The sequence below is a fragment of the Lineus longissimus genome, chromosome 11 (genome assembly GCF_910592395.1).
Source record: "Lineus longissimus chromosome 11, tnLinLong1.2, whole genome shotgun sequence".
NCBI lineage: Eukaryota > Metazoa > Nemertea > Pilidiophora > Heteronemertea > Lineidae > Lineus > Lineus longissimus.
Window position 1 is genome coordinate 16944299 of NC_088318.1, and position 25553 is coordinate 16969851.

The window sequence follows — 25553 nt, forward strand, 5'->3', positions numbered from 1 at the left end:
ATTACATCTGACTTATATTGTTAGAACTATAATATATAAGTTTTTATACACTCAATTTCTCATGATGAACTTTTACTCTGTTATGGCAAGTGACTAAAAAATATAAAACTAACATTCAGAAGAGATATTATATCACCGTGGTCAGCAAAGTGAACTTGTATACCAGAATCATTTACTCTATAATTCACTTTTATAAGCGCAGATGATTTTTAGAACGAAAGATGCTTTCACAAGTATGAACAGGGTTGAGGTCAGAGTCACTATCTGATGATCAGTACCAAACCTACAACAATGATCAAAGCAAGGCAAGGATGTCAATTTGATGTAAAACATGTACACCAACTGTTTTTTTAAGTAGAGAAGACAATAAGTAGTGAAATATTTTTTATGAACCAAACCTGGCTAGGCTTCATGGACTGCTGGGTACCACTTGAGATTGCATGACTGCTTCGAGAATGACCCAGTTAATCTTTGCGAAAACCGCATGCAATTAACGCCTACCTTTTGCAAAGTAGGTTCTCCATATTTTTTTTACGCAAAGTAGGCAAACCTTCAAGGCAGACATGTTTTTCAGATAATGACATTGACATTTTGACCCTATTCTTACATAAGCTACGGTAATCAAGCATACCAGTTTAACTATCAGCCACAAAGTTTTGTCACAATTTAATAGTTAATCATTACTCATTATTTTGTACATCATTAAATAAATCAACATTTTGACCAATGTTTCAACTTTCAAGTACACTCCACTCATACATACTGTTGGTCAGAAGACAAGTCACACGCATGTGAAAATTAATACCACCTGACTTTTTTCGTTTCCTAAATCATGTGAGCACATTTTCAATAGACAATTTCACACTCGTGCAAAAACAATTCAGGAAACTTGAAAGCAATACAAAATGTACACTCTGACCAGACTACTATTTGGCACTGACAGCTAAAATCAAACGGTTGAATAATTGCAACCAACACCCTATCAATAGATCATCTAGACCTGTCTGGGGCAATACTTAAAGATGAACTGACATTTCTCATCATCCCTGGCAAGTCTAGATGATCATGATAACAGATGTGTCTACTTTTAACTACCATCAGATAACACTACAACACTTTGACTTGGTCTTGTCCTCCAGGCCCCCATTGAGAGGGCTCCCAGACTCCATTATTAAGCCATTACTATTAATATCAGTTTTGATGCGTTGCTTGGACCGTCGGCGCACTTTCTCTGGATTGTTCGGACATTCAAACGAACATAACGACCCATTATCTCCTTTGATGCTGTTTTCCCGGCTGACTGGGTCACTAATGTCACTGAAGTCTTTAGCGCTCATGTGAAACACTCGCGTCTTGACCTTGTTGAGCTCGTTCAAGGTGAGGACCTCAGGACGCGAGCCATTCCTCGGTGTACTACAATTAGAGTCCACGACATATTTACTACTGGTGCGACTTGTAGTGCTGCTCGATACACTATTGCAAGACATGTTGGAAGATGTACTCAGGTTACTTATTTTACGCATCACTTCCTTCTGGAAACCATTACATGCCTCGTCTCCCTTGACTACCGTTTCAGACCCCTGCGGTTGCTCAATGCTATGCTGGCGGCTACTCCCGCCACTCTTTTTACTGCCCTGCCGACTATTTGAGCCATTTGAACCTTTCCTGCTCCTACCACCCTGGTCATCGTCCCGCCTTCCACCCCTGTCATGGTCTTGATGTGAATCCCCCCGAGAACTCTTGCCCCCTCCACCATCATTGCTGCCCCCAGATCCCCCTGGTCCATCATTATCACTTGTATCACTACTATCCCGCCGATAAAACTTCTGCTTCAGTTTCTCTTTGCGTTTCTGAGTCTCTTCATCATTATCACTAGCGTCAGAACTACTACAACTTGTCCCCCGTTGAACCCCCGTCGGAGAATACCGAGCCTTTCTCCGCCGCTCAAACTTGCGCAACATGTCAGGCGAATCTAACGTCTTACGACTGAGCATACAAGGTGAGCCCAACTTTGGTGGTATCGGATCGTCATCATCCGACTCACATTCCTCACTTATCTGATTCAACAGCTGCGGTGAGCTCCGTACGGCATGCAGCGGCCGGTTCGACGGGTGCGGTTTACGACTTATTGTCACAGCTGCACTCGAACTCGCCGGCGAGCCACCAGATGGCGCCACTAACAAATCATCATCATCTTGAACCATAAGCTCTTCCTTTTCAAGAGATTTCGTTGACCAGACTACATGCAGCGTGCTATCAATATCGTCATATTCATCATCGCCTTCCGATTCCTCCTTGATCAGGCTACATCGTCGCAGATTGTACTCATCATCTGCGGTACATACCACGCTGGGCACCTGCAGTTCCTCCATAACCTTGTCCCCTGGCAAGCCTGGGCGGATCCCTAGTGGAGAGACCAATGAGTTCACCACATTACCCGTCTTGAACATCTCAGATTGGTTAATTTCTTCTTTTATCCTGGAATGATAAGATGAGACTGAATTTATAACTTTTGCATCGACAATCAACCTTTTCTCAATCCAGCAGATTCTTATTCACCCCAGCTACTCTTATCAAATCATGTTGCAAGCTAATCACTGTGCATGAGTATGCTATGAGCCCAAAGTGGTCTGCAGTGCACCGCAGTTCACATACACAATGGACAATGGGGACAAAATAGCATCTTGATCATGATGAAATGGTGGCGTCGGTAGATTGGCGGCCTCGCAATCCAAAGGTTAGGGGTTCAAACCCCGGCTAGATCTTGGTTTTCTTCCTCATATCAATTCCTCACTGAGAGGCCTCCCGAACTCAGGAGAAACCTTGACACACCTATCAAATTAATTTACTGCAGCTGAAAAATCAATCCACAATAATGCAATGACAATACTGAACTGAGAGAGCATCACGGCAGTGCAGACTGTAGCATAAGCAGTCGCATCTACTGCAACAGAAACTGATAGTGCAATATAAGTGGTTTACAAATAAAAAAGCACTTTCACTAAATATCAGCAACTACTAGTACTACAGACTGAACTCATCAACATAATTCATACTGATTGGCAAATGGCATATTCATATCATGATTTGCATACAATGAATGAGTTGTACAATGTCAAGCAACAAGCTGTACAAACCCCAGCGAGACTAATTGTCACAAAATCATCTACGACAGAATGGAGAATGAGAAGTTTGATCAGATGCATTGTTACAGCATCAGAATATACTGCATCAATAATTTCTTTTGGTTCTTTGCTGACTTGTGTAATTTTTAGGGAATTTTTGTTCAAGGATAACGAATATAAAAAGGGGCGACTGACTGCTTGCAAACGACTATTCTCCATACAGTGCGGTTAGCTGTGCCGTGAAAACATCGATACGATGAGTTTACCCTTGGATGACAGGGTTCCTGCAAGCCCCAAAACTCATTCTCATTCGCTCATCATGCTCGTGCTCTGAGTCAGAGCCGCCGTCATCGGGACTGTCCACAATCAAGAGGGGGTTCTTGGGAAGGACGATCTGCTGGGATAACGCACGGGGTTTCACTCTATCGGGAGAAGCAATATCAGTAAATATTGTTAGTCATATAGTTTGAAATGTTAGGTGTTATTTAAGACAAAGGTGCAACAAAAGGAAGTGCATTCCTGTACAACTCGCAAGGAATGAAGGCTCACAAGTGCTATGAAGTGGACAGCACCTCCTCCTGAAAATCTAGTCCGAAACGCTAGTTTTCAGGTGCCAAGGGGTTGCCTTCAACACTAGTTGCCTTCATGCATACAGCTCTTTTTCACATGCACCTACTGGTCCTTGTATTACTGAAATAAAGTTGTTAATCACCAATTTCGATTGGAACATGTATTGTATGTGTACTCTGATAAGGCAAACTATATTTCGTTTGGATTTTACTTTTCAGTATTTCAGAAGCACAATATACACCCTACGTCTTTGAATTTTTGATAAGATGATTCCAACACCAACCAATTGAGATGAAATTAAGCCCACATCAACCGTGACATCGCGCTCAAGTACATGTATATTATACCTTTTTACTGTACAAGGGTGGTGTGAGTCAGTGGGCCATGCTGGAATGATGGTGCTACCTCTCCCAAAGCTTAAGCTATACGCAGCGCCTTCCGACTTTACAACCTTTAGACGGTAATATACACAATATTTTCTCAGTTGGGAATAATCAGAATGTTATACTCTTAGTTGGAATCAATGTTCCGCCAAATTTTCGTAACAAAAAAAAAACATTGAGACTTTTATGTGCCTCTTCCAGCTACGTTGTGATGTCCCCTTTGGAACACAACTGAGGTAAAAGAGATCGACCAAGAAGTGGAAACATTGCTTTCGGGCGAACGCGCCATGCTGCATGTTCTATGATCAACTCAGGTTGGATATATACACACTATACAGCACTATATTATGGTAACAAACACATAACACAAGACATACATACAGGGGTCATAGATCCTCGATTACACCGATTCTAGAGTCACGATACATCCTGTAACAGGGGACAGAATCAGATGCAACAAACATTTGGCAATGGGTGATAAGTGGAGGCTTTCTCACTCATGCAAGATTGGTATGTCAATAATATCTATTCATATTACCCTCTCTCCCCAGTCCTCCCAAAGAAGCACCTCCATCATCTCTAATCTAAACTGAAGCAACCTTCAGAAACACAACACCTTTAGCCATCAGATTCAGAAAATGAAATATTTCAAGCAGCGCAATTGCCAATTGTATATGTTGTAACTGAACTTGAAAGGTGCTATTGGAGTTGGAGTTAGGTCGCACTCAATGACTTTCTCTGCCTGAAACTAGTGAAAGCACTCAACCTGTGCTGTGGTCTCGAGCTTTCAGGCCGAAGAAAATCATTTCATGCAACCGTGTGACTGACTCAGTTCAGCTGATCATAGTTTTAGTCTTTTTTCAAGTTATGTTTGACGTATGCCAAAAGGTCATCAAAGAATAGATCTCTTCTTCTATATTCAGTTGTAAAACTACAAACTTGATGTCAAAGTAGTGATAATATGTGTAAAAGACAACACCCAACAGAAGGCCTGCTGATGCTATCACCACCCAATATGATATACACCTTCCTCCTATTTGATCTCACGTCAATACTATGACTACAAACGCTGACAGCCAAGCAGATAAACCAATAATAAACTACAAGAATAGATAAAATCACTTTCATGAAATCAGGTGAAAAACTACAAACTTGTTTTCTTCAATAATGGCCTTTAGTGATGGTTATTTAGTTCAGGGATGAAAGGGAATGATACATTTAGTACAAACAAACTCTGAAACTGAGCGACGGTTCACATTGTTTGTACATGCTCAGAGTGTAGATTATAGTGTATACTGAGGACATACCAGTATCACTGGTGGCTTCATTTCACCACTTCAATTAGAAAGGGAAAGCAAAGACCACACTTTTTCTCAATTCTATAATTACAGTCTATCTGCCTACAACCGTCTGACCTTTCAACAGACGAAAAACAAACCAGTGTGCGTGGTCGTTTGAAGTCCAGCTTTCATCAAAGAAAGCCCAAAGGGAAATAACAAACCAAGCGATCACGTAGTACCACTTAAACAATCAGGGAACCGTGGATATCACCATCATTTGGAACAAGAAACTAGAGAGGAATGAAGATATTTGAGAACAATTTTTTTCCTTCTCCAAACTTGACAGCTGATAGTGAGAGAAATCTGAGAAGAGTCATTTCCTTTTTGTCAAAAGGACATTTCTGTTGTCCGACATGACATCCTTTTCACCAGCATGGTTTGACGTGAACTCTGAGCACGAGAAGAAAGCCATACATTGATTGAAATTGAATTGGAAAGATGAGCTGATGCCCTAATTAATTACAGACCTTCACATAAACATTATCAGAATAAGTTTCTTCCTGTGCAATCCAGAGCAATATAATTTGGCAGTAGAGATGATTTTCCAATTATCAGATGACGTTACTCGCCGTAATAGGATCTCACGCATCATTTAATCATCACCAATCAATCATTAGAATAATGACGCATTTCCAAGTCGTCCCTGCGTGCGATCACCAATATGATCGAGAGGAAGATGCAACGTACAGGAACATGTGGTAACTAAATTGCCAATATGACAATATGTGGCCGAAACATTCAAACAAAGCACATTTTGATAAGAAACTCAGGACATTTCCCAAAAGTGAGTTCTCAAAGCTTAGTATCATTACAAAGGAAAACTAATAACAGTAACTGTATAATGTAATAGGTCACATCACACATACTAGACTTGCTATTGTCCCACTTATGCCAGGAATAACTTGGCATTTGACATGACATCATTAGCTTGGTTGCGAGTGTGACAGTGTCGGAAACAGGAAGGGGCCACGACTGAATGCCCCAATAATGACTATAACGTCGTTGGCAAAATGGCTTTGACATAATTTTGGTATAAGTCATAACCGCATCGGCAAGATAGCCATGACAGAAATGTAGTATCACTATGTATGTATCAGTTCAGTTTAATTGGAATATATTTTACAATCACCGACTTATTAGATAAAAATCCAGTATAATGATTTATAACTGCAGTTATTCTATAAACTGTTCACATCATAATTACTGTAATCGAATCAGAAGTCAAAATGCCCTTTTTCATCATCTGTAAATCATACTTCGTATGTTCAAAATGAATAAATAGCTTGTGAAAATCTGTGCCTGACTAGATAAACCACAAAATTACCATGATGCCGGATGCTACAAGTTAATCAATACCGGACCAGTTGAAAAATGTAACATCATTTGACCTTTCAGTCATGGTATGGGTTTCCTCTCATTACCCCAGGTGTAGGCAGACTCGCTGGCTATCATGAAACCCATCGCAGTTTTTTAATGTTACTGTGCAGTAACATCTCAATCATTACAGTCAATCTGGTGTTAACCCTGCTCAACTTAATGTTTTTTACAACCAGCATACAGTAATACATACACTGAGACTGAGAGCTATCAATTAGCATTTCCAGAGCTAAACTGAGGTCAGGGGTGCGATTGCTTTTAAAACTATCAGGACCGTACAGCAGACGGCATTTCTCCCTTGGAAACATCCACATTCATGTCATTTTGCTGCACATATAGTGGATACAGAGTTCATCTACATGGCAATCGTTCAGTCCAAGAGTTCAATTAGATCTTATGATTGAGGTCGACCCCGGACACCAATCAACCACGTTGACAGTATTCTATTTTCTAAGCCCTGAATCCGTTCAGGAGTTGGCGCTACACGTAAATAAACCTGAATATTGCAGACGCGAGTTATTTATTGAAAAGCTTCAGCAACAGGCAACGACCAACGTCTGTAGGAATAAGTCAAAATCAATGATTGACATTTCCCAGATAATTGAACAATTACTGGTTTTAATCACGTCACACGCAACACACCAAAAAGCTGCTAAAGTACATCATTATGTATTTTATGTACACCAACCAGCTTTACATTGCCATGGAGCCAAACATGGACCATATAAAGGTGCCAACTCAGGGGTAACAGTGAAATTAGAGACTTCATACGTGAACGGTGCTGAAGAGATAAATACATCTTAAAACCCACAGAATTTATTGTAAGCTCTTCATCGGAGAAATGAAATGGCATATTTTGGCAACTATTTTACTTGTAATGTGCCTTATATCAACTTTGTGACCCCATGAAGCAGCTTTGTCTGAAAAAAGCCCAACCCTTGTGGTCTTTCTCAACAATGTCCATTCTGTCAAGCGATAATGAATTTCAACACGTTCATGTTACGTAACATTTGACTTTTATCTAGAACAAAAACAAAACCAGTCAATGGTTTTATGAAAAACATCAAAATAAAGCCTATCAGAGCATTTGCCATTCTAAATTGCTTTCTTTCACATTGACGACAGCCTCAAATAGATGCTCCATATGGTTAAACCTGGCAACTTGAGATACGTTTTCAATGCTCAATGAAAAGGGGACCCCGGATTACTCTTCCTTAGCTCAGGTTACCATGGCAACGGAGATAACAGAGTGTTGCTTGTGATCTTTCTTTAGGCTGGAGAGATTATGCTACACTCACATTGTCTTGACGGATCGGTCGTAATCAGTTTCTATGTCAACCTAAACTCTGACATTCGCTGATCCGGCAGAGGTACAGACATACAACACTGTTTGAAAACATCTTGGAAAGCCTATTACAGTTCATTATATATGACAATGCCCAATCCTGAATCAAATTGAAACACAATTTGATGCAGATTATCAAATGAAGGTGTATAAACCAGATAGATAGAGACCCGTCAAAGGTACTGCTGAGATATGTATTTTATATAAAGGTGTGGGTCGATGTTTTCAACGTAATCTTTTCAAGAGGGTGTGTTGGGGAAGTGGTTGCCATCTCAGTTCACTTGCTAGGGAAGAGATGGTGATGTAGAAATCAACATTTTATACTGAACTGTACGAGGGAAAACATTGAAACCCATAAACTAGGTCTCTCCAGGGACTGCTCAAGGCAGACTGTACCAAGACCCATTCTTTTAGACAAAAACCAAATGGTTGGTATGGAAATGCTGAGATAAGAATGAAAGGATTAATATTCATAATTCATTATAACTAATAGTTATGAATTAGTGGTGTTTAGTGAACAACACATCATTTTCTTAACACTTTGAGGACTAATAGCCAATACACTTCATACTGAAACCAGAGAAGGGCTGAACCTTCTAAACCACTTCATCCACGACCACTTAGCAAAAAAGGCTGTAGACAAAAAGATGTGTATACCAACTCCAGACATGACCATCGGCCACCAAATAATGTTGTTGCAGCACCTTTCCACAGAGAGCAAATGACTCTGTCGTGAAATTTCAGCCATGCTGACATTGAGAGCAACATGGTATTTTTTAGTAGCTTGTGTATTCAGTCCTCAAAGCTCAAGACAATGACACAAATGATAATGTATACTATACCTTGGTGATAAAGCCAATGGTTCCAATTTCATCTTGGGATTGGGTGCTGACTGTTTCCGTAATTGCTGGTATCCTCCCTGGGAGTGATTGGCAAGTTCTTGCTGGCGTCGTAGCATCCTCTCAGCGAGAAGGTAGTATGTGGCAGTGATGTGGTTGTATTCATCAGTTTCTAATGACCTGTGGGAGAGACGAGGTGACATAATGAAGCAACCCTTCATAAAAGTGTCATTTGTTTCAAATACCAACATTTGGAAAAATGAATTAAGCTAGAGACCACTAAAGTCATTTAAGAGATTCATTCTCATGACCATTATCATTTGTGTTTGGTCATCTTTGTCATGTGACTTCTTACCATAAGACAACAATCGTCAACTTACTTGAGAATATCCTCTTTCCAAGCGATCTTTCCATCTACCATTTTTTGTATAATTTTCTTATGGTCCTCACTAGATATAGATTCCATCGATATCAAGGGCATGAGAGCTATTGCAGAGACATTTGTGACCGGGTGTTCACCGGAGTTAAGCCATGGATGTTGCAAGATATCATGAAGGTTTGCTCGATGAGAGGGTTCTCGACGCAGGCATAAAGACACCAGGCTGAAAGAAGGGGAAGAACACTCTCAGTATCAGGAAAGTCAACTGAGTATTGTATGCCACGTCTGTACTGCTGTATCTTCTCTGTGACACAGTTGGTTATTTATTCTTTGATTTGATTTTGATAATTGTATACAATAGATGTTTCAAGAAATGTTTGCTTTAGTGACACTTACTCTTTACACTCTGTTGATATATGTTCAGGCAGTCTGTACTTGACGTCCATGATCATGGTCAGTGTCTCGCTATCATTTGCCTCCTGAAACGGAGGCTTCCCACAGACCAACATGAATAAGATCACCCCTAGACTCCACACATCTGAAAGGAAACATGTCAAGTTCATAATTGACATTACTGAAATTGATTGCTAACTGAAGTCGATCAACCTCAATCACTCAATATTCTTATCATCTTCTCTCGTTTCTTTAGCAGTTGGCCTGGTCTCATCCATGCACACTATAATGACCAACTAACTGGTACATAAAACAAATCCCCGGTGAATTTGTGTCGAACAGGTCTGGAACCCAACTCATCAGGGGGCATCATTATAACTGTACAACAACTACTAATAGTAATATTCCATAATATGCTTACCAACAGCGGGAGCATCATAAGAGTCTCCCAGTAGGATCTCTGGAGCCGAGTACGCAAGGGAGCCACAGGATGTTTCCAGCTTTTTTCCGGGAACAAATTTGTTACTGAAGCCAAAATCCGTCAATTTGACAATTCCTTGCTTTTCAAAGAAAACAACGTTCTCTGGTTTCAGATCCCTGTGAACAACGTGAAGTTTATGGCAATACGATATCGCCTGAACAATTTGTTTGAAGTATTGCCTCGAGAGGTTCTCATCCAGGCCGTCATGTTTCACGATGTAATCGTACATGTCGCCACCGTCCCCCAATTCCAACACCAAGTACAGTTTTGTCTGCGTGTCGATGACTTCATACAGACGCACCACATGAGGGTGTTGAACTAATTTCATACACCGGACTTCCTGGAACAAATGAGCCTTTGACACTTCGTCTAGTTTCGTTTTATCAATAACTTTGACAGCCACTTTTTCTCCAGTGAAGACATGTCTGGCCAGTTTCACAACAGCAAAATGTCCACGACCAATAGTCTCTTCGAGGTCGTATAAACCAGCTATTTTTCCATCATAGTCTCTACCCGGCGTCCTTTGCGCCATACTGGGTCTTTCCTTTTGCATCCTAACGTATTCTCATCACTGATTATGGTTTAGTCCCAGAGAAATCGGAGTTTTTATTGAGTGTTATAAATCACTTCTTGCATTTTCAATGTTCTGCCCTTGGCTGGTTTTGACAACATTGCGCATTGTACTGCGCAGATTGGTCACGTGGTTTTACTCGAGTTGATTGGGGTGAAGCTAAATTGAGGCTTAGATCGACGGAACGATGAACACTTCTGCGGTTACACTGGAATAATCTTTACGTAGGCCAAAAAAACAACGGGCACCTGTCGCTAATAAACAATATGGCGTCAATCTGAAAGAAGTGAGAAATTCTTCTACTTTATCCCGACTATCGCCGTATTTTGAATAAATAATTGATTGATTTTTGTCGAATGAAATCTTGAATATATTTTCTAATGTTATAACTCAAATCTTTTTCATTTGACTTGTTCAACTCGTTCTCACAGGGATTTGTCGAGGCAAAAAGTGCTTTACAAGAAGAAATTAAAAAATTCCAGTAGCTGAGACTGAGTACAGAGTAGGCCTAGGCCTAGGCTACCAACAAAAGGCCATTAGGCTACATGATTATTGGGGTTACTTAGACTGGTTACCTCCAGACAAGTTCATGAATAGGCCTAAATGTCAATAGATAAACATGTATTGTAAGATGAATTCAATATATCTAATTTCAGATGGTTACGATTTAGGACCTACCAGCTTAAGTGAACAGAATGACAAGCCCCAACCCTGAGGTGATGTACCTCCATGAGGTCATCAATGGCATGCACACAGAGCTGGAGAGATCAAGAGTTGAGGCCCAGAGATCTAATGCACAGCTAGAATGTCTCATGACGCTAGTTAGAAGGTGAAGAGAATACATGTACTTCTTCTTAATCTTAAGTAGCCCTTGGTCTTTTGAAAGTTCTCAGATATTTGGAGCAATCTATGTCAAATCTTGTCCCTGTCAGTGTTGTCCTTTGGGGGGGGGGGATATTTCAATACAGTAGCATTAGGCAGACACCCAGAGTGTACTGTTTGATACCACTGAGGAGACTCTGAGCAGTTCACACCTAACACTCCTTGACTCTAATCTGATCATCTGCCTCCTCTGTAGTTGAAGCTCACACTTTAAACTTTGATAAAATCATAAGGAAATTAAAATGATGAGTATGGAGAGGTTCTAAAAGACAAAAAGTGAACGAAAGTGCTGACAATTGGTTTCTTCATAGCTATGTTAAATTTTGTCCCTTGGCCTTGTTTGACAATTTCAGAGCTTGGGCTGGTGATCAAGAAGCTGCTTCCCATGTTGGTACAATTATTGGTGCTGCTCCTCCAGATATAGAAATAGAGAAGACAGAAGAGGGAAATGTAGTGACATCAAAACCCAAGGTAATATCTGCTTTTCTATATCCTATGGACAGTTCTCAAGTGATGCACCTGGTACCTCTCATGGTTGATGCTGGTCTCTGTGTCATTTCGTTGTTGGCTGTCAGAAAGGAAATATGATGAGCTTAACTCTTTTTATTGATCTTTTGAATCTATCTATTTCAGTCAAGAGCTGTAAACAACTGGGCAAGGTTATGCATTGGCCTGCTGAACAGGGAGTACAAACAACTCGAAATAGAGATGAACGGACTGCAACATGTCTATTTGGCAAATAGGAACACATTTCTTGAGGAGGAGATTGTGAGTCATGAAGATTTGCTCACCAAGACTGTTCCATTGCGCCGACACAGAAGTGATGATGTGCTAGGTGTAAGACCAGGGTCAAGGCAACAGGTTGGATAACCTTCATTATCTTTTTTCTGCTAAAATATTAGGCTTTCTTCCAACCAATCAAAGATAAAAATCCTGGTTGGGTTACTTAAACTTTTGTGAGTCCTTTGCCAGACAGTGGGGTGACTAGGGAAAAATACTGTCACTTGGGTCCCATCATTGTTGAAATTTTGTTTTATTGCAAGAAATTACATTGGAAAACATTGCTTTGTATAAAAAGCTTTATTCAACTTTAAAACTACCACAATGATTACGTATGAACATTCCTGTATATTTCGAGAATTCATTAAGTTTCTCAATCTGAATACTTGAGATTTTGTTTTCTTAATGAGCAGTGTTACTTTTTTTCGGCAGAATACAAGACAAGACCGTCCAATTAGCAGTCATTCAGGCGTCAACAATAAACGTAGAGTGCAACACCTTTACAGGCCAGCCCATGGTAACTCAAGGGCAGGTCAGCGGGGTCCGGGAAAAAATAGCATAAAAGTTGGTGACTTGTTCATCCGAGGGAACAATAACTTAAACCAGGAATACACAGCACAGGTAAATATGTTAAGGCATGAATTCATTGATCCGAGTGAAAGCATAGGGAAACCCGGGTAAGAAATATTGCCCCAAAGCTCCTTAATTTTCAGCCCAAATTGGATGAAATGAAAAATTTGGTTAGACTTGATTAATACTTAGAATAACTGTGGTAAAGGTTATTTTTCTAATTTGTCCCACTTTTTAGATAGAGTTGATCCCAAATTGTCCTAATCAGTTATACAGTTGGAAAATGATATGCTGCATTTTAACATCCTCAGCCCACTAAACCACCTCAATTCCCACACAGTTTCATGTCACGAAATCATACGCTGGTAAAATTTTATGGTAAGTGTTTTGTCTATATCATCTGCATGAAATGAATGTCATAACTGTCAAAATATAGGATTCCTATGCAGAGACTGAGTGTGTGAGGGAAGAAGTGGCTATGAAACACCATGGGTATCTGACTCATCACCTCATTGGAGTCTATTTGTTGAAGCTGCAAAGACTGTCGTAGGCTCTAGGCACTGCATGTTTGAGTGTTCATTCACCATACTCGTCTTCTCACTGCTGCATGGCTTGGTCTACAATATCGTACACGGCTTGTTATGTTGCGTGGTTTACCCTGAAATAGCTTGGTTATTGTCTTTTAAGGCAATGGATGGTCTGTATCGTATGAAAAGGACAAACTCTTACGAGAAAGAAGAAACTGAATATCGAGAACCGAAGCTGAGTTACGATCACCCGGCAAGATACACCAAGGTAGGCAGACTATTCATGGTGGGGTTGAGAGTCCACGAAGTATCCCTTGTACAGAAGGCATCTCCAGGTTTAACATAAGGTGGGGTTGTTTCGTCTTGGAGTCTCTGGAGATCTATTCTATTTATAGTGTAACTGTCTAGCTTGAGTTAAATAAGAAAATAATGTGACATGTGGTTTTACCAAATACACAATTGTACTTCCCTTTATTTTAGGCTGATCTGTTTGATGCAGATAGACTCATCAGTGACAAGGCAAGACGACGCCCAGTCACAGCCTCAACATTACGCAGTCGAGATAACGTTAGGGCACGGCCAAAAAGTTCAAGTAAGCTGAAAAATTTGTACATACGGAAGAACCTCTCTTATAAGAACACCCTCGAGACTATAGAGAGGTGACCTGATTAGAGAGGCAATCCAATGTACATATTCTTACAATGAGGCTCATTGAACCTGGAGGTAATCTACAAACAACGAAGCGCAATAAATGAGAGTGCCCGCCGCTGCGAGGCTAAAATACTGGCCTGACCAACTGATCAATGTAAGCAGCAAACCTTTCATTAGACTTAAATACAGTATTTGACTTCCCATTTTCAGTAATTATTGGACGACCTTCGAAATATGAAACCACCACCAAACCAGCTGCGCTACCTATAACGTCGCCACATCCAAGAGATATGAACGATATCTCACCTGACAGGGGGGAACAAGAGACACGTGTTCAGCGACCAAGGGTTAAATCAGCGTTCGTGCGTCGTCCCGAGTTTATCGACAAATTCCAAGACGAGACGTCTAGAATGGCACAGATGGAAGAAGAGTTCAAGAAGACAGCGTTTATGTTGCAAAAGAAGTTAGGTTTACCTGTAGATGGCATGATCTAGACTTTACTTGACTTTCACACGAAGATTGCTCTGGTGTGCTGGCCGATTGTCAGGGGCACTGAAGGCCTAGCACATTCTTATCTGGTGTCTCCTGATGGCTGAGAGGACAATGAACGCTAGGAATGTTTATAGGCATGGCCTACTGAATACAAGATGCTATGAAAAAGGTCCCAGAGACATGTTCTGTACGTTTACATTTATTTATTCGAAGATTTATTATGTAGATTTTCATTTGTGATTATGATTTGTCCCGACGACAACTTTAGGAAACAGCTGGTCTGCTTTTTAGTTTAGTGGTGTTACAAGATGTCTTAATTTTGAAACGCCCTGTAATGTTTTGTAGAATAAATTGTTATATGTCTCTAAATTCTATGTTCATGTTTTATGTTCAGTGTAAATATATAACACGTACATGTAGGTTTCATATATCTGAAAGTTTATATGCAGAGACTGAGATTGTCCATGAAGTTTTGCTGTGTAAGTTCTTTGAAATGTTTTGCATATACATTGTATATTTGAGATTATTTGTGTCTTACTACTGCCTCATAACTAGATTGTATAACAATAGTGAGATTATAGAATGTGCATTTTCAAAACATGTACATGTAAAATTTAACTCTGATTTTCATTGACATGAGATGGAACATGATGTTTTAAAAGATTGGATGAGGTCCCCCCCCCGACAGAAAATTCTGTCTCAAAAGGAAAGAACAGGACTATTGCAGAATGAGATTTACTCTGTAAAGAGTAGCACTGCCAAAATAATTCATTGATTTTACCAGATTTAAATTGGTTGTAATGCTGTTCATCCATGCTTTGGAATGAAGATTTTAGACCCTTTGATAGAACAAGTCTTGTTCCTTCAATTTCTGTTCTAAGAAGAGGTGCCAGCAGATGTTTATTTTCCGTAAATGTGACCGACCAGAGCATTATTTCAAACCATGGTGGCATAAGATCGCTCTGCAAGCCTCCATGACCATCTCTCATCTTGATGGCATCCCTCAGGCCTTCTGTGGATTGATCGACCAGGCAGATTATCAATTGAAAATGACAACAGCTCTCGCCCATCGTGATTCAAATTCAAAGTGATATTGCCGGGTTTTCACTGGCCCTGAACGTCGTCGCAGATCTGCCGACTACATGTAAATCCAATCGCCGATAAGTCAACTGGGTTGAAAAGAACAGTCTACAGTAGTAGGGATTGAGTGTACCAATTTTCAATCCTTGCAGGAATTTGGTGTTGTGTGACCCACTATTGAATCATCGTATTGACATTGCTCAGCTTTCAGACAACACGCAGAGGCTATGGAGGCAATACTACTGGACGTTCAGTAAGGTGAATCATCCTCCACAACATGATTGAGACATCGACTATTGGTTTCTGAACTGTATTGTCCATTCCAGATTAAATATTACTTCACTCCCTCTAAGAAAGTAAACAGCACCTAAATTAATTATGTTTCAATCAATAATGTTTTATTGCTGCAAAATAGATTCTGTATTCTATAAATGGTGAAAAATGTTTCCATGACGGTCACATTTACAATCTCAGGGAACAACAATTGGTTTCTTCAGGAAAGGATTATAAATCTGATGATGTGCAAGCTGCACAGAACATATTCAGTGCGAGACAATTTTATGTCCTTTCTTTCTTCTTTATCAAGAACCTGAAATGATATGCAGCTTGGACACCACCAAGCTAGTTACAGAAGTTCAAGAATTTCAAGAACAACAGCCATCAAAAAGCCTCTGCTTAAACTACATTACTTTAAAGTTGTGAGTACTGACCACTGATAAAATGATGCAGAGGATGCCCCTAGATATTGAAAAGAATCATCAGAAACCAACTCTACCTAGTCAGCTTTTACAATGTACTGAACATCATAATATGTGATCTTCTGTTATTGTTATTTCATGTCAACTGTTAGCAAAACATGCAGCTCAGCAAATATATGTCTACATGTAAATGTACGGCCACAAAAAACATATGAAAGGGCACATTTTCATGAATGGTACCATCATGACCCATAAAACACAGCTCTACAGAACATTGCTACGTGTACGAGTGGGGACAATGATTGTCCTACATGTACATGTACACTGTTCTTTCAAATATCACAAAACGACCCCCAAAATACGAAAAAATTTCCAGATGAAAACCACAACGAGTCAACTAGTGCTGATGAGAGACATAGTTAAACAGGTGTTCTCTACACAGTAATGAACATGATGTGCCCAGCAACAACATGACGTCAACCCAAATGTGCAGAATCCGACTCTGTACATGTAACACACTATGGACTGATGACCTCACGATGGAAGATTCCCTCAATCCTAATAAATCATAGAATGATACACATGTAATGATATTGACATGACCGATCGTTGTAATGTAAGCCTCTGAGCAGTATGTTCTGATTGTACCAATTCCGATGAAAACCTTTTTAGTATGAATCCAAGAACCAGCTCGTGCCAGGACAATTACCAAAAAGCAACAGACATAATACTACTATTCTAGGAAGCATTAGTAATGAACTGTTCGGGTTTACAATGTTCAAAAGTGTTTTGGGACACTCTAGCTTACACTATGCACACAAACCATGAGCGATGAGGTGAGTTTACACCATCAAGCTCAAATCGGATCACGCACAGGATCTACCAATGCCAGTTAGTTCAAATAATCGCCAAAAATCTAATGAATTTGTTTTCAGTTTAAGCAAATCTAGAACTCAATGATGACATATCATACCAATTCCCCACTCAATTTTATCTGATATCATCGGTTTGTGTCCCAATTGGGATACGGCTGATGTACATGTAATCCCATGTACAATATACACATAAATATAGTTTTTACATTTTATATACATAATTTATATACACTGTACATTTACATTGTATACTGCAAACCCCAATATTTGTGCAAACATACCATTTCTATGACTTTTCTCTAGTAGAAGGGGGAAATATTATGAGTATCGTTACAGAATATTCAAGTGGTGATTAAGCTTGAAGAATGAGAAATACATCCATTTGCTGAAACAGAACCAGGACCTAAATTTGATGTTTTTCAACAATAAGTTTGCAGAAGTGTGGGGGCATACAGTAATCAGACTAAGTCTGATTTTAAAAGCATGTATTATTTACAATATTTCCATCAATCAAGCCAGCTCATGCATTGAACACAACAGACTTCATATCAAATCTAAGCTGAGTAAAACAGAAATGCTACATATCATATCCCTGCAACCTCACCCAAATCATTAAAATTATCTTGAACAACAGAGGTGTGTTCTGGGATACTATCAGCACAGTACATGTTTAATACAAGAATGCAAATGAATGATTTTAAAATCACACCATGAACACCTTGTCCCATATATTATTCATAACACAAGACCATGACCAAACATATGCATTCTTGCTTAGGGCAACATCAGTCAAATACAGCCAACAAATTTACTTCACTTTTTCTGACTAGAAATAGACCCATTAAGAAATGGAAGTTATCTAGAACCATCTAACATGTTTGTGCCCCCTGAGCAAAAGTACCTTTTTTTCCAATTTTCCCTATCACAGAAAAAATATTAAAATTCGTTCGGAATCGGATACATGGTGAAAGCATCAACAATAAAATTTGAAAATTACATTGAAATCAGTCACCGACATAAGCTTCAAGGCATCATATCAACATCGGCTAAAAGCTAACTCAATATGAATCGGGACCAGGCATACCGAGCTCCAAGAAAACATAACTTTTGAACTTCTGAAGTTATGAAACACCAACCTGTATCTGAAGGCATGAATCATGAAGATACTGAAATTCCAGCACCAGCCTAAACAAACGAAGTTTGCACGTTGCTTTCCAAGGGGAGAAAATGTCATACTTCATCCAAGAATCAGAAATGGATATGTACTAACAACTTCGGGGATAATTCACTAGCTGATATATTTTCAAACTCCCACTTATAAATCAGCACCAATCAGTTTGCGTTGATGACAGGGGGTTGCGCAGGCATCAATGACGTGAAGAATGTTTTTACAAATATCCAGGTGACTTCCAGGACATTTGGTTGAGGCGTCTGTGGTTCTTGGGGCGGCTCCTGGCTCTCTGTGGTTGCTGATGTATCACTGTCTCCATCTGCACCACCATCATTCTGAAGGAAGAGAAACGTAAGAAATTTAAGTTTCCAGAATCTATCTCACGATAAACTTTTCCCCCGAATGTGATGTGAGGACACAAAACCCAACTAAAGATTGAAAGTTACGCTGAATTGGATCTAAATGGGTTAACTAACAAACAAGCAACACCTACCTCGTCTGTATCAGTTTCGTTGCTTCTCTCAGATTCATTATTCTCTTGTTGTGGTCGTTCCGGTTGTGGTGCCGGCTGTGGAGGTTCAGGCTGCACTGGTGCCACTGGTGGCCTCGGCTCGATGTTTCGTCTTTGAAGTCGGAACCAGCCAATTTGATATCTGAAGGAACAAATTGGGTCAAGACATTATCAATGAGTGAATTATATTGCTGTTATTGTATTGAAAATTAGCATTGGGCACTTCTGATATCGTTTTTTTCACATCAGGTCTTTACTTTTTCAAAGTGGTGATCAGTGCAGAATGAGGACAGTATAAAGACCAGGGTCCAAAGTTAATGAATCATTTACATAAATTTACCTCCTCTGAGAACTTATCTACAATGCACTTTAGTAACTGACCTACTGACCCATGTGTTACACAACAGTAACCCACCCATAAGCCTTCCTCAACCAAGCTGAAGCATGAAACCATTATTGATCTTTTTTGAAAACCTCTGCCACAACAACGACTCAGAACAAGAATCCTAATCAGAGTATAAAGTGTCAAAATAAGCTGAGCAGACACCAATGTAATGAAACTCTGCAACATCCTGTGGTTGCATTTAGATTATGACCATGCAGCATTCCAATCCCATCCCAATTACGGACACTCGAGCCAGCCCACTTTACCGATATCTGCACTCTCCTTTCATGTTCATTTTAAACAATGTTCAACCCTACCTGTCGTTACTGAGGAGAGGAGAAACAAGAAAATGTGAATGGAGAATACCCGTTATCTCAACTCATATCATCTAAGAATTAGAAAAGTCATCAACAAAATGCTGTTGGACTGAAATTAAAACCCAACTTCAAGGCAACTGCTACTTTTAATATAATTTGCCTGAAGAGACACTCCTAGGGAGAACTCTTCTATCATACCGATCAGGTCTTGAAGAAAATTGTCGATAGTCACTGGTCACTTGATTTTGAAATGGAAACTGCCTTGTTTCTCAACGGAACAGACAATCATACACAGATACTTACAAGTACATCAACAGGAAGAACCCAAAACCGAGAATCGCACGAGATATCGATGAGTAGAAATAAACAATGCTCATGAGGACGCCAATACGACACAGGGTGTAGAACCAGTCTAACCAATCTTGGTTGCCTTCCTCCTCGTCATCCAACATGGCTCCACCCTGTGCATTCATCACTATGTTTGGATTTGCCTGTGGTCTGTTGTTGTTGGCCGGGGCATTGTTGGCTGGTTGGGCGATAGGAGGCGCAGCAGGTTGTGGCGTGTCAGGCATAGCTTGGGAGACTGGTGTCTGTTGCATTCCTTGTTGCATACTGCAAGAAAGTTTAAATGGTTAGTGATGGTGATTTTTACTCCAACACAACTGGATAACCTGGGGATCAAAGTAGGCCCCTATCTTTGAAAAAGATCTCAGATTAGTCACATGGTCTGACTAAATTAGTGTAGTAGGACTGAAAATAATCAGCACGTTGACTGATTGATAGATTTTGACATTCTGAAGCCACCTTGTCCTTGGCAAAGTTCTTTCGCCTCAAATAACAATTTGACCATCTGTTCGCTGGTGGTGTCAATAATTGTAGATTTCTAGATGTTGAGAGATTGCTGCAGAAATGAAGAGCAAAGTTTCATGACTTCAGAATGATCGACATGTGCTACTTACTACTGCATCTGCATGTACTGCGTCATCTGCTGTGCATACATCTGCTGCATCCAGTACAACTGTTGTGGATTCATGGCTCCACCGTAGGGACTGAAGGCATTCATCTGGGTGTATTGTGGCATAGCCATTGGAGTTGAAGTAGCACTGGAAAGAAGAGGAAAACAGAGTAAAGTTTAATACTTCACTAGATGATTTTATACTCCTGGCGTCCTGATCTGACAAAATCATTGATTACAAGTCCAAAACTGTCATTTGCCTCAAAGCAGCTGGTGTGGCATGCACGCTCTCTCAGACCAGGTTGTTCCCTACTTCATGTTTTTAAGTTACAATAGGCCTACCTTGGCTTGTTCTCACTTACCCATAAAACTGATTGGCATAGGGATGTGTCATTGACGTTGGCGTATATTGCGTGTCTCGGTGCCTCAAACCATCCGTGTTCGGCGGAGGTGTCATCGATGTGGCAGGTGTCGTCTGAAATGGAGGGAAACTCAATCAAAATCATTGATTATCTGCAGGGTTGTTTCCAATCCTCAAAACATCTTAACACAATAGTATAATCCTATCAGTAAAACCTACAACTTTTCAGTTGTTGACCATTCATTTTGTTTCTATTTCGTCCCGTATTCCCAAATGTAATACTCACATTTTCATTGACAGGAATGCGACTATTTGAGGCTGACTCCTGTGAGTTCGTTGATGAAGATTCAGATCCATTATTGACACCAGAGCAGACCAGGTGAACGGTGTGCGTCGTACTTTCATCATATTGTCGTAAAACGTCTTTCAACATCAAATGATCCTTCAGTAATTTGCCAGAATAGATGAGTTTCTGCTGATGTTGCTCCTGAAAGTACAGAAGATGTGAATTATGGCTCACAATCACAAATATCACAAGTCAAACATCAAGATCAACCACTGGACTGTAGTGGACTGAAAATGACACTCCATGTAGTACACAACCTAACAACATTGTGAAACATATTCTTTCATCCCCTTTCAGGGTACCTACCGGTCTGTTTGGATAAATGGATGACAAATGTGCCTTCAACTTCCTGATAGTCCAGCCAAGAGCACACTCCACCGTTTGATCAGCAATCTTTTGATTTGGTGCCTTCACAACCAGTGTGACTGGCATGTTGACATCGAGTGCAGACATCATTCAGATGTGTTTATCCTTCTTTTCTCTGCCAATCTAGAATGAGACAGATATTCATGTATACAATATGGAATATCAATTCAGTATCAGGGAAGGGGAAAAGATGGCTTAGTCGGTATAATTAGAATGAACCCTTTCACTCAGCCGGCAGAGCTTACACGATTCACGTCTCAGAAAGACCACTACCCCTCCCACAGAACAAGCCCATCATTCCCGACACTGACACTGATTACGGACACTTGCGGCAGTGCACGACATACCCGAACCAATTTTGTCTTGCATGTACTGGGAGTGATGACGATACACACACTGACACACACGACACAGACACTGAGGCAGCATAGACCCAGGCCAGTACACTAACACTGCAGTGGAGAAGAGGCGAAAAATCCTCAACATGAACTGGCTCACAACAGTAATTACACACAATAAAAACAAAAACTGTGCATACTGCTGGGTCTTTAAGACATAGTTTATCAAAATCAACTAAGCTAAATACAAATCGAAACAAAGAAACCTACCAAAATAATTAAATTATTGGAACGTCCAGGACGAGGAGGATGATGCAAATGTCTACCTAAACAGTACGGAAATTGACGAAAGCACCCGGGATAGTTGGCGAAATGTGATTTGCTGATCGAAATTTCCGAAGTGTCGAATTTTGTAAATTTTTTCCATCTTATTTACTGTTATACCCATTAATCGTCAGAAAAATGGAAAATTAGGACAGATTATTGCAAATTTTAGAATACATCGATTGTTCAAGGATAATTGTACGCTTTGTCGGGTATTCCACTCGATCGAGATCAATCTCCCGGGCGCCGGGCCAAATGTTCAATTTACATGCACCCGCTGAACTTGTCACGTAGTCAGAGACAGTAGGTCGAGAGAGACTTGGCAAATGAATACAATTGACGACGCTTGGAGAATGGATCGAGCTTTTCAAAATATTCCACTTTTTCTACTAACCCCTAATAATTTGTGTATTTCTCCTTATTATATCATTATTGCTTGGACAATCCGACATAAAGAACAATAAATAATGTATCAGCCCGATGCTAAGGAGTCTCAAGACGTAAAATGGAATGAATTCACGTTGATTGTGGTGAGGATGAGCTGGATGTGCATCGATTATCCTAAGTGGGCTGTCTGCTAGTATAGGCCTACTGCTATACAAGTGCTACAGTAGACATATTGGAGGGGTGGGGCTAACTACTACATGCAGTGGGGGGGGGGGGGGGGTAGTTACACTAACAGTCGGTTTTAATTACTGATCGGTCAGTCAGTTATGACCTTGCTTACATAGTTGTAGAGAACAAGAGTTTACGGCAACAAACACTAAACAGGGTTTTCCTCAGCCAGAGGCAGAGTATAGAGACAAAGCCATGCATAAGTATAACTGACAAAAAGAAAGCTATTGCCTCACAGTCACATTGACTGTCTGTTTGATCTTTCAGCCTGCCGTGTCAGTTGGTAATGTAGGACAACTGACAGCTGATCTGCTGATTTGTACCTTGTATATGAATAAGGTTGGTTATCTCTGTGATGATAGCATCTTGCCAATGGTGGGAAATGATCCATATACTACCAACTCAGAGGGACAGATCTGTAACCTGGTGACTGGAGCTCAAGGTATGTCACACCATGCTCTATTCTTTGTAGCACAAACACTTCAATAGACTGCAATCCAAGTTAAAATATAAAGGTGGCATGGCTTTTTGATGCGCAGAGAAGATGATATAAGTATAACAAAACATGGGGTCACTAGTAGTTGACCAACTGTAAATAATCTCAATTGATCAGTTTTTGTAATTGCTCTCTGTTTCAGTGTACATGTCAGCATCGTTGAAGTTGATTGTCATTCAGCAGAGAGCTCCATTTGTTAAGGTTGGTCAAATTGTTTACCTCACCAACTTTGGACTTATGGCTGTAGTCTTAAAATTGAGTAATTGAGTACTGACGCAGCTCTCTTAGTCTCTCCCAATACATTGAGAATATCTCTGGTATAATTTCTATTTCAGGGCAAACGAGGTCAGTTCTGTGAGAAATTGATGTCTTGGATCCAAGAGAAACAGTTTAGACAAGTTGTTATAGTGACCAGTAGTCATGCTCATATGAGAACAGATACACAGCTCCAGGGGTAAGTTGATGGTGTGTCATAGAGGGGTGTATAACTGTCAATAACTTGCACCTGAATGAAGTCTGGTAATGGTGTGATTTTTGTTGGTCAGTAGAAGCATGATACCCAGTTTGCTCTATTCCTTGTGGTCTTTTTGTTTGCTCCAATATACCAGAGTCTTCTTACCTGAGGAAGTATTGGAGCCTACATAATTGTCATTGTCAACTTTTCAGGAGCCAGCTACGTTACCTTGCTACACCAGAGTTCGATGCGCTAACCCAAAATTCGGTTGAGGAAAATTTACACTGGATGCGTCTTGAACCATCTGAAAATCCTCTGCAGTCACAAGATTCTGATCTCTATATTCCGGGAGGAGGATTGGCAAAAACACTTTTCTCAGCGTGGCTAGTATTCATAGTGATCTATATTATGTTCATTTGTGTAGACCCATCCTGAGGAGATATTGTGATTGTGACCTTCTTCTACCAACACTTGTTATGGCTGTCTCCTACCCTAAAAAGATTTTAAAGGCCCAAACCATGAAAGGCCAAATGTCATCCAAAAGGGAAATAACCCTGTTCTGAATTTGTATTGTTCTTGTTTCACTTTCAGTAAATTGTCTCATGTTGCTGCCGTGTGTGTTCTGACGTTCTGTGCTGAAGGAGAGAATGCTGTGGACGCCATCCAACTTGCCACATTCCTTAATCAGTATCTGAAGGTTGCAGATGAAAAGGTAGGCAATGTCATTTACATGTACATATAAACCTTTTCATTTGCGTCAATGATTGCGAATTCCAAATGCATTGAAGAAGAGAAGTCATCTAGATTTAGGATTCAGGAGCATCACAGCCTGGTGGTTAACAGCATCACAGCCTGGTGGTTCAATCGAAATGCCCTCTGGAGCCTTGGCATAGTTGTCAGTATGATGACCGCTTCCAGTATTAACCAGAGCAGAACCAGAAGATTAATTCATCATTCATTTCCAAAGTGTGTGCATTCCCATGTTATTCAGATGAAAATGAAGCTGCTATTGTTCAGTTCAAGTGTTCAGAGAGTTTGTTTGTCATCCATGTTGTCTCTCTGTTTCAGAATCAGTTTCCAACACCGGGAAATGTCGGCCGATCACCGTGGAAAATCCCCATCTCTTGGAACCTACTCTATGGAAATAGTGTGGATCAGATGATATACTGAACTGTAACAACCAAGAGATATTTGTAAAATTAATTATTAAAATGAAAATATCATACCATGCATTTGTCTTCATTATTTTGTGCAACTGCATTGTACGTATTGTTGTGTCATGTATGACCAGAAGACCAGTGCTCTTCATAGCATTCGAAGGCATATCTGATGTCACGTTCAATGTCTCCCCATGAGTTGGTTAGCTCCGCCTTTGGCTGACAACCAGTCAAGCTCAGAGCGACATGCGCCTGGTTTTGCTGCGACGGGTCGCATTTGCAGAATATTTCACTCTGGATTGGACTTATTGAGGCAAGATGACAGCAGACACAATCGGCACATGATATCTGCCTGCCCCTAATTTGGTGTGCTGCATCTGAAGTGGGGATCCTTATTTG

At 40.2% G+C, this 25553-nt stretch overlaps 4 protein-coding genes across 4 annotated transcripts; 2 read left to right on the forward strand and 2 right to left on the reverse strand.

Annotated features, from left to right (window-relative positions):
* Positions 1 to 1097: 1097 nt before the first annotated feature.
* LOC135495317 (SNF-related serine/threonine-protein kinase-like) lies at positions 1098 to 10879 on the reverse strand. The gene is made up of 6 exons (XM_064783782.1): positions 10173 to 10879; positions 9755 to 9896; positions 9360 to 9581; positions 8983 to 9159; positions 3392 to 3547; positions 1098 to 2478 (listed from the first exon to the last, which is right to left on the reverse strand). Exons 1-6 carry the CDS (start codon positions 10783 to 10785, stop codon positions 1098 to 1100), a joined length of 2691 nt encoding a protein of 896 aa, XP_064639852.1. The 5' UTR covers positions 10786 to 10879.
* Positions 10880 to 11016: 137 nt separating this feature from the next.
* On the forward strand, positions 11017 to 14863 carry LOC135495591 (uncharacterized). Its single transcript, XM_064784391.1, has 8 exons — positions 11017 to 11089; positions 11460 to 11632; positions 12039 to 12156; positions 12319 to 12546; positions 12898 to 13086; positions 13723 to 13830; positions 14043 to 14154; positions 14424 to 14863. The coding sequence occupies exons 2-8, from the start codon at positions 11499 to 11501 to the stop codon at positions 14705 to 14707; spliced, it is 1173 nt and encodes a 390-aa protein (XP_064640461.1). The 5' UTR covers positions 11017 to 11089; positions 11460 to 11498; the 3' UTR covers positions 14708 to 14863.
* Positions 14864 to 16161: 1298 nt separating this feature from the next.
* On the reverse strand, positions 16162 to 22468 carry LOC135495860 (homocysteine-responsive endoplasmic reticulum-resident ubiquitin-like domain member 2 protein). The gene is made up of 8 exons (XM_064784853.1): positions 22379 to 22468; positions 21711 to 21893; positions 21345 to 21545; positions 21060 to 21172; positions 20702 to 20845; positions 20046 to 20354; positions 19023 to 19182; positions 16162 to 18864 (listed from the first exon to the last, which is right to left on the reverse strand). Exons 2-8 carry the CDS (start codon positions 21858 to 21860, stop codon positions 18691 to 18693), a joined length of 1251 nt encoding a protein of 416 aa, XP_064640923.1. The 5' UTR covers positions 21861 to 21893; positions 22379 to 22468; the 3' UTR covers positions 16162 to 18690.
* A 265-nt stretch (positions 22469 to 22733) lies between these two features.
* Positions 22734 to 25220, forward strand: LOC135495934 (proteasome assembly chaperone 2-like). Its single transcript, XM_064784965.1, has 7 exons — positions 22734 to 22962; positions 23315 to 23489; positions 23686 to 23744; positions 23879 to 23997; positions 24210 to 24380; positions 24589 to 24709; positions 25066 to 25220. Exons 1-7 carry the CDS (start codon positions 22900 to 22902, stop codon positions 25165 to 25167), a joined length of 810 nt encoding a protein of 269 aa, XP_064641035.1. The 5' UTR covers positions 22734 to 22899; the 3' UTR covers positions 25168 to 25220.
* Positions 25221 to 25553: the final 333 nt, after the last annotated feature.

Excerpts from the sequence above, each read along its gene's own strand:
- LOC135495317 (XM_064783782.1), bottom strand. The coding sequence starts at position 10,785 with ATGCAAAAGGAAAGACCCAGTATGGCGCAAAGGACGCCGGGTAGAGAC. Across the intron at positions 9,582-9,754 it reads ATATCAACAGAGTGTAAAGA|CCTGGTGTCTTTATGCCTGC; the intron begins GTAAGTGTCACT and ends CCCTTCTTTCAG. Across the intron at positions 3,548-8,982 it reads CCATTGGCTTTATCACCAAG|AGTGAAACCCCGTGCGTTAT; the intron begins GTATAGTATACA and ends TTCTCCCGATAG.
- LOC135495591 (XM_064784391.1), top strand. The coding sequence starts at position 11,499 with ATGACAAGCCCCAACCCTGAGGTGATGTACCTCCATGAGGTCATCAAT. Across the intron at positions 11,633-12,038 it reads CTCATGACGCTAGTTAGAAG|AGCTTGGGCTGGTGATCAAG; the intron begins GTGAAGAGAATA and ends TGACAATTTCAG. Across the intron at positions 13,831-14,042 it reads ACCCGGCAAGATACACCAAG|GCTGATCTGTTTGATGCAGA; the intron begins GTAGGCAGACTA and ends CCTTTATTTTAG.
- LOC135495860 (XM_064784853.1), bottom strand. The coding sequence starts at position 21,860 with ATGATGTCTGCACTCGATGTCAACATGCCAGTCACACTGGTTGTGAAG. Across the intron at positions 21,546-21,710 it reads CCATTTATCCAAACAGACCG|GAGCAACATCAGCAGAAACT; the intron begins GTAGGTACCCTG and ends CTGTACTTTCAG. Across the intron at positions 18,865-19,022 it reads ACGAAACTGATACAGACGAG|AATGATGGTGGTGCAGATGG; the intron begins GTAGGTGTTGCT and ends CTCTTCCTTCAG.
- LOC135495934 (XM_064784965.1), top strand. The coding sequence starts at position 22,900 with ATGTATCAGCCCGATGCTAAGGAGTCTCAAGACGTAAAATGGAATGAA. Across the intron at positions 22,963-23,314 it reads ATGAATTCACGTTGATTGTG|CCTGCCGTGTCAGTTGGTAA; the intron begins GTGAGGATGAGC and ends TTGATCTTTCAG. Across the intron at positions 23,490-23,685 it reads CCTGGTGACTGGAGCTCAAG|TGTACATGTCAGCATCGTTG; the intron begins GTATGTCACACC and ends TCTCTGTTTCAG.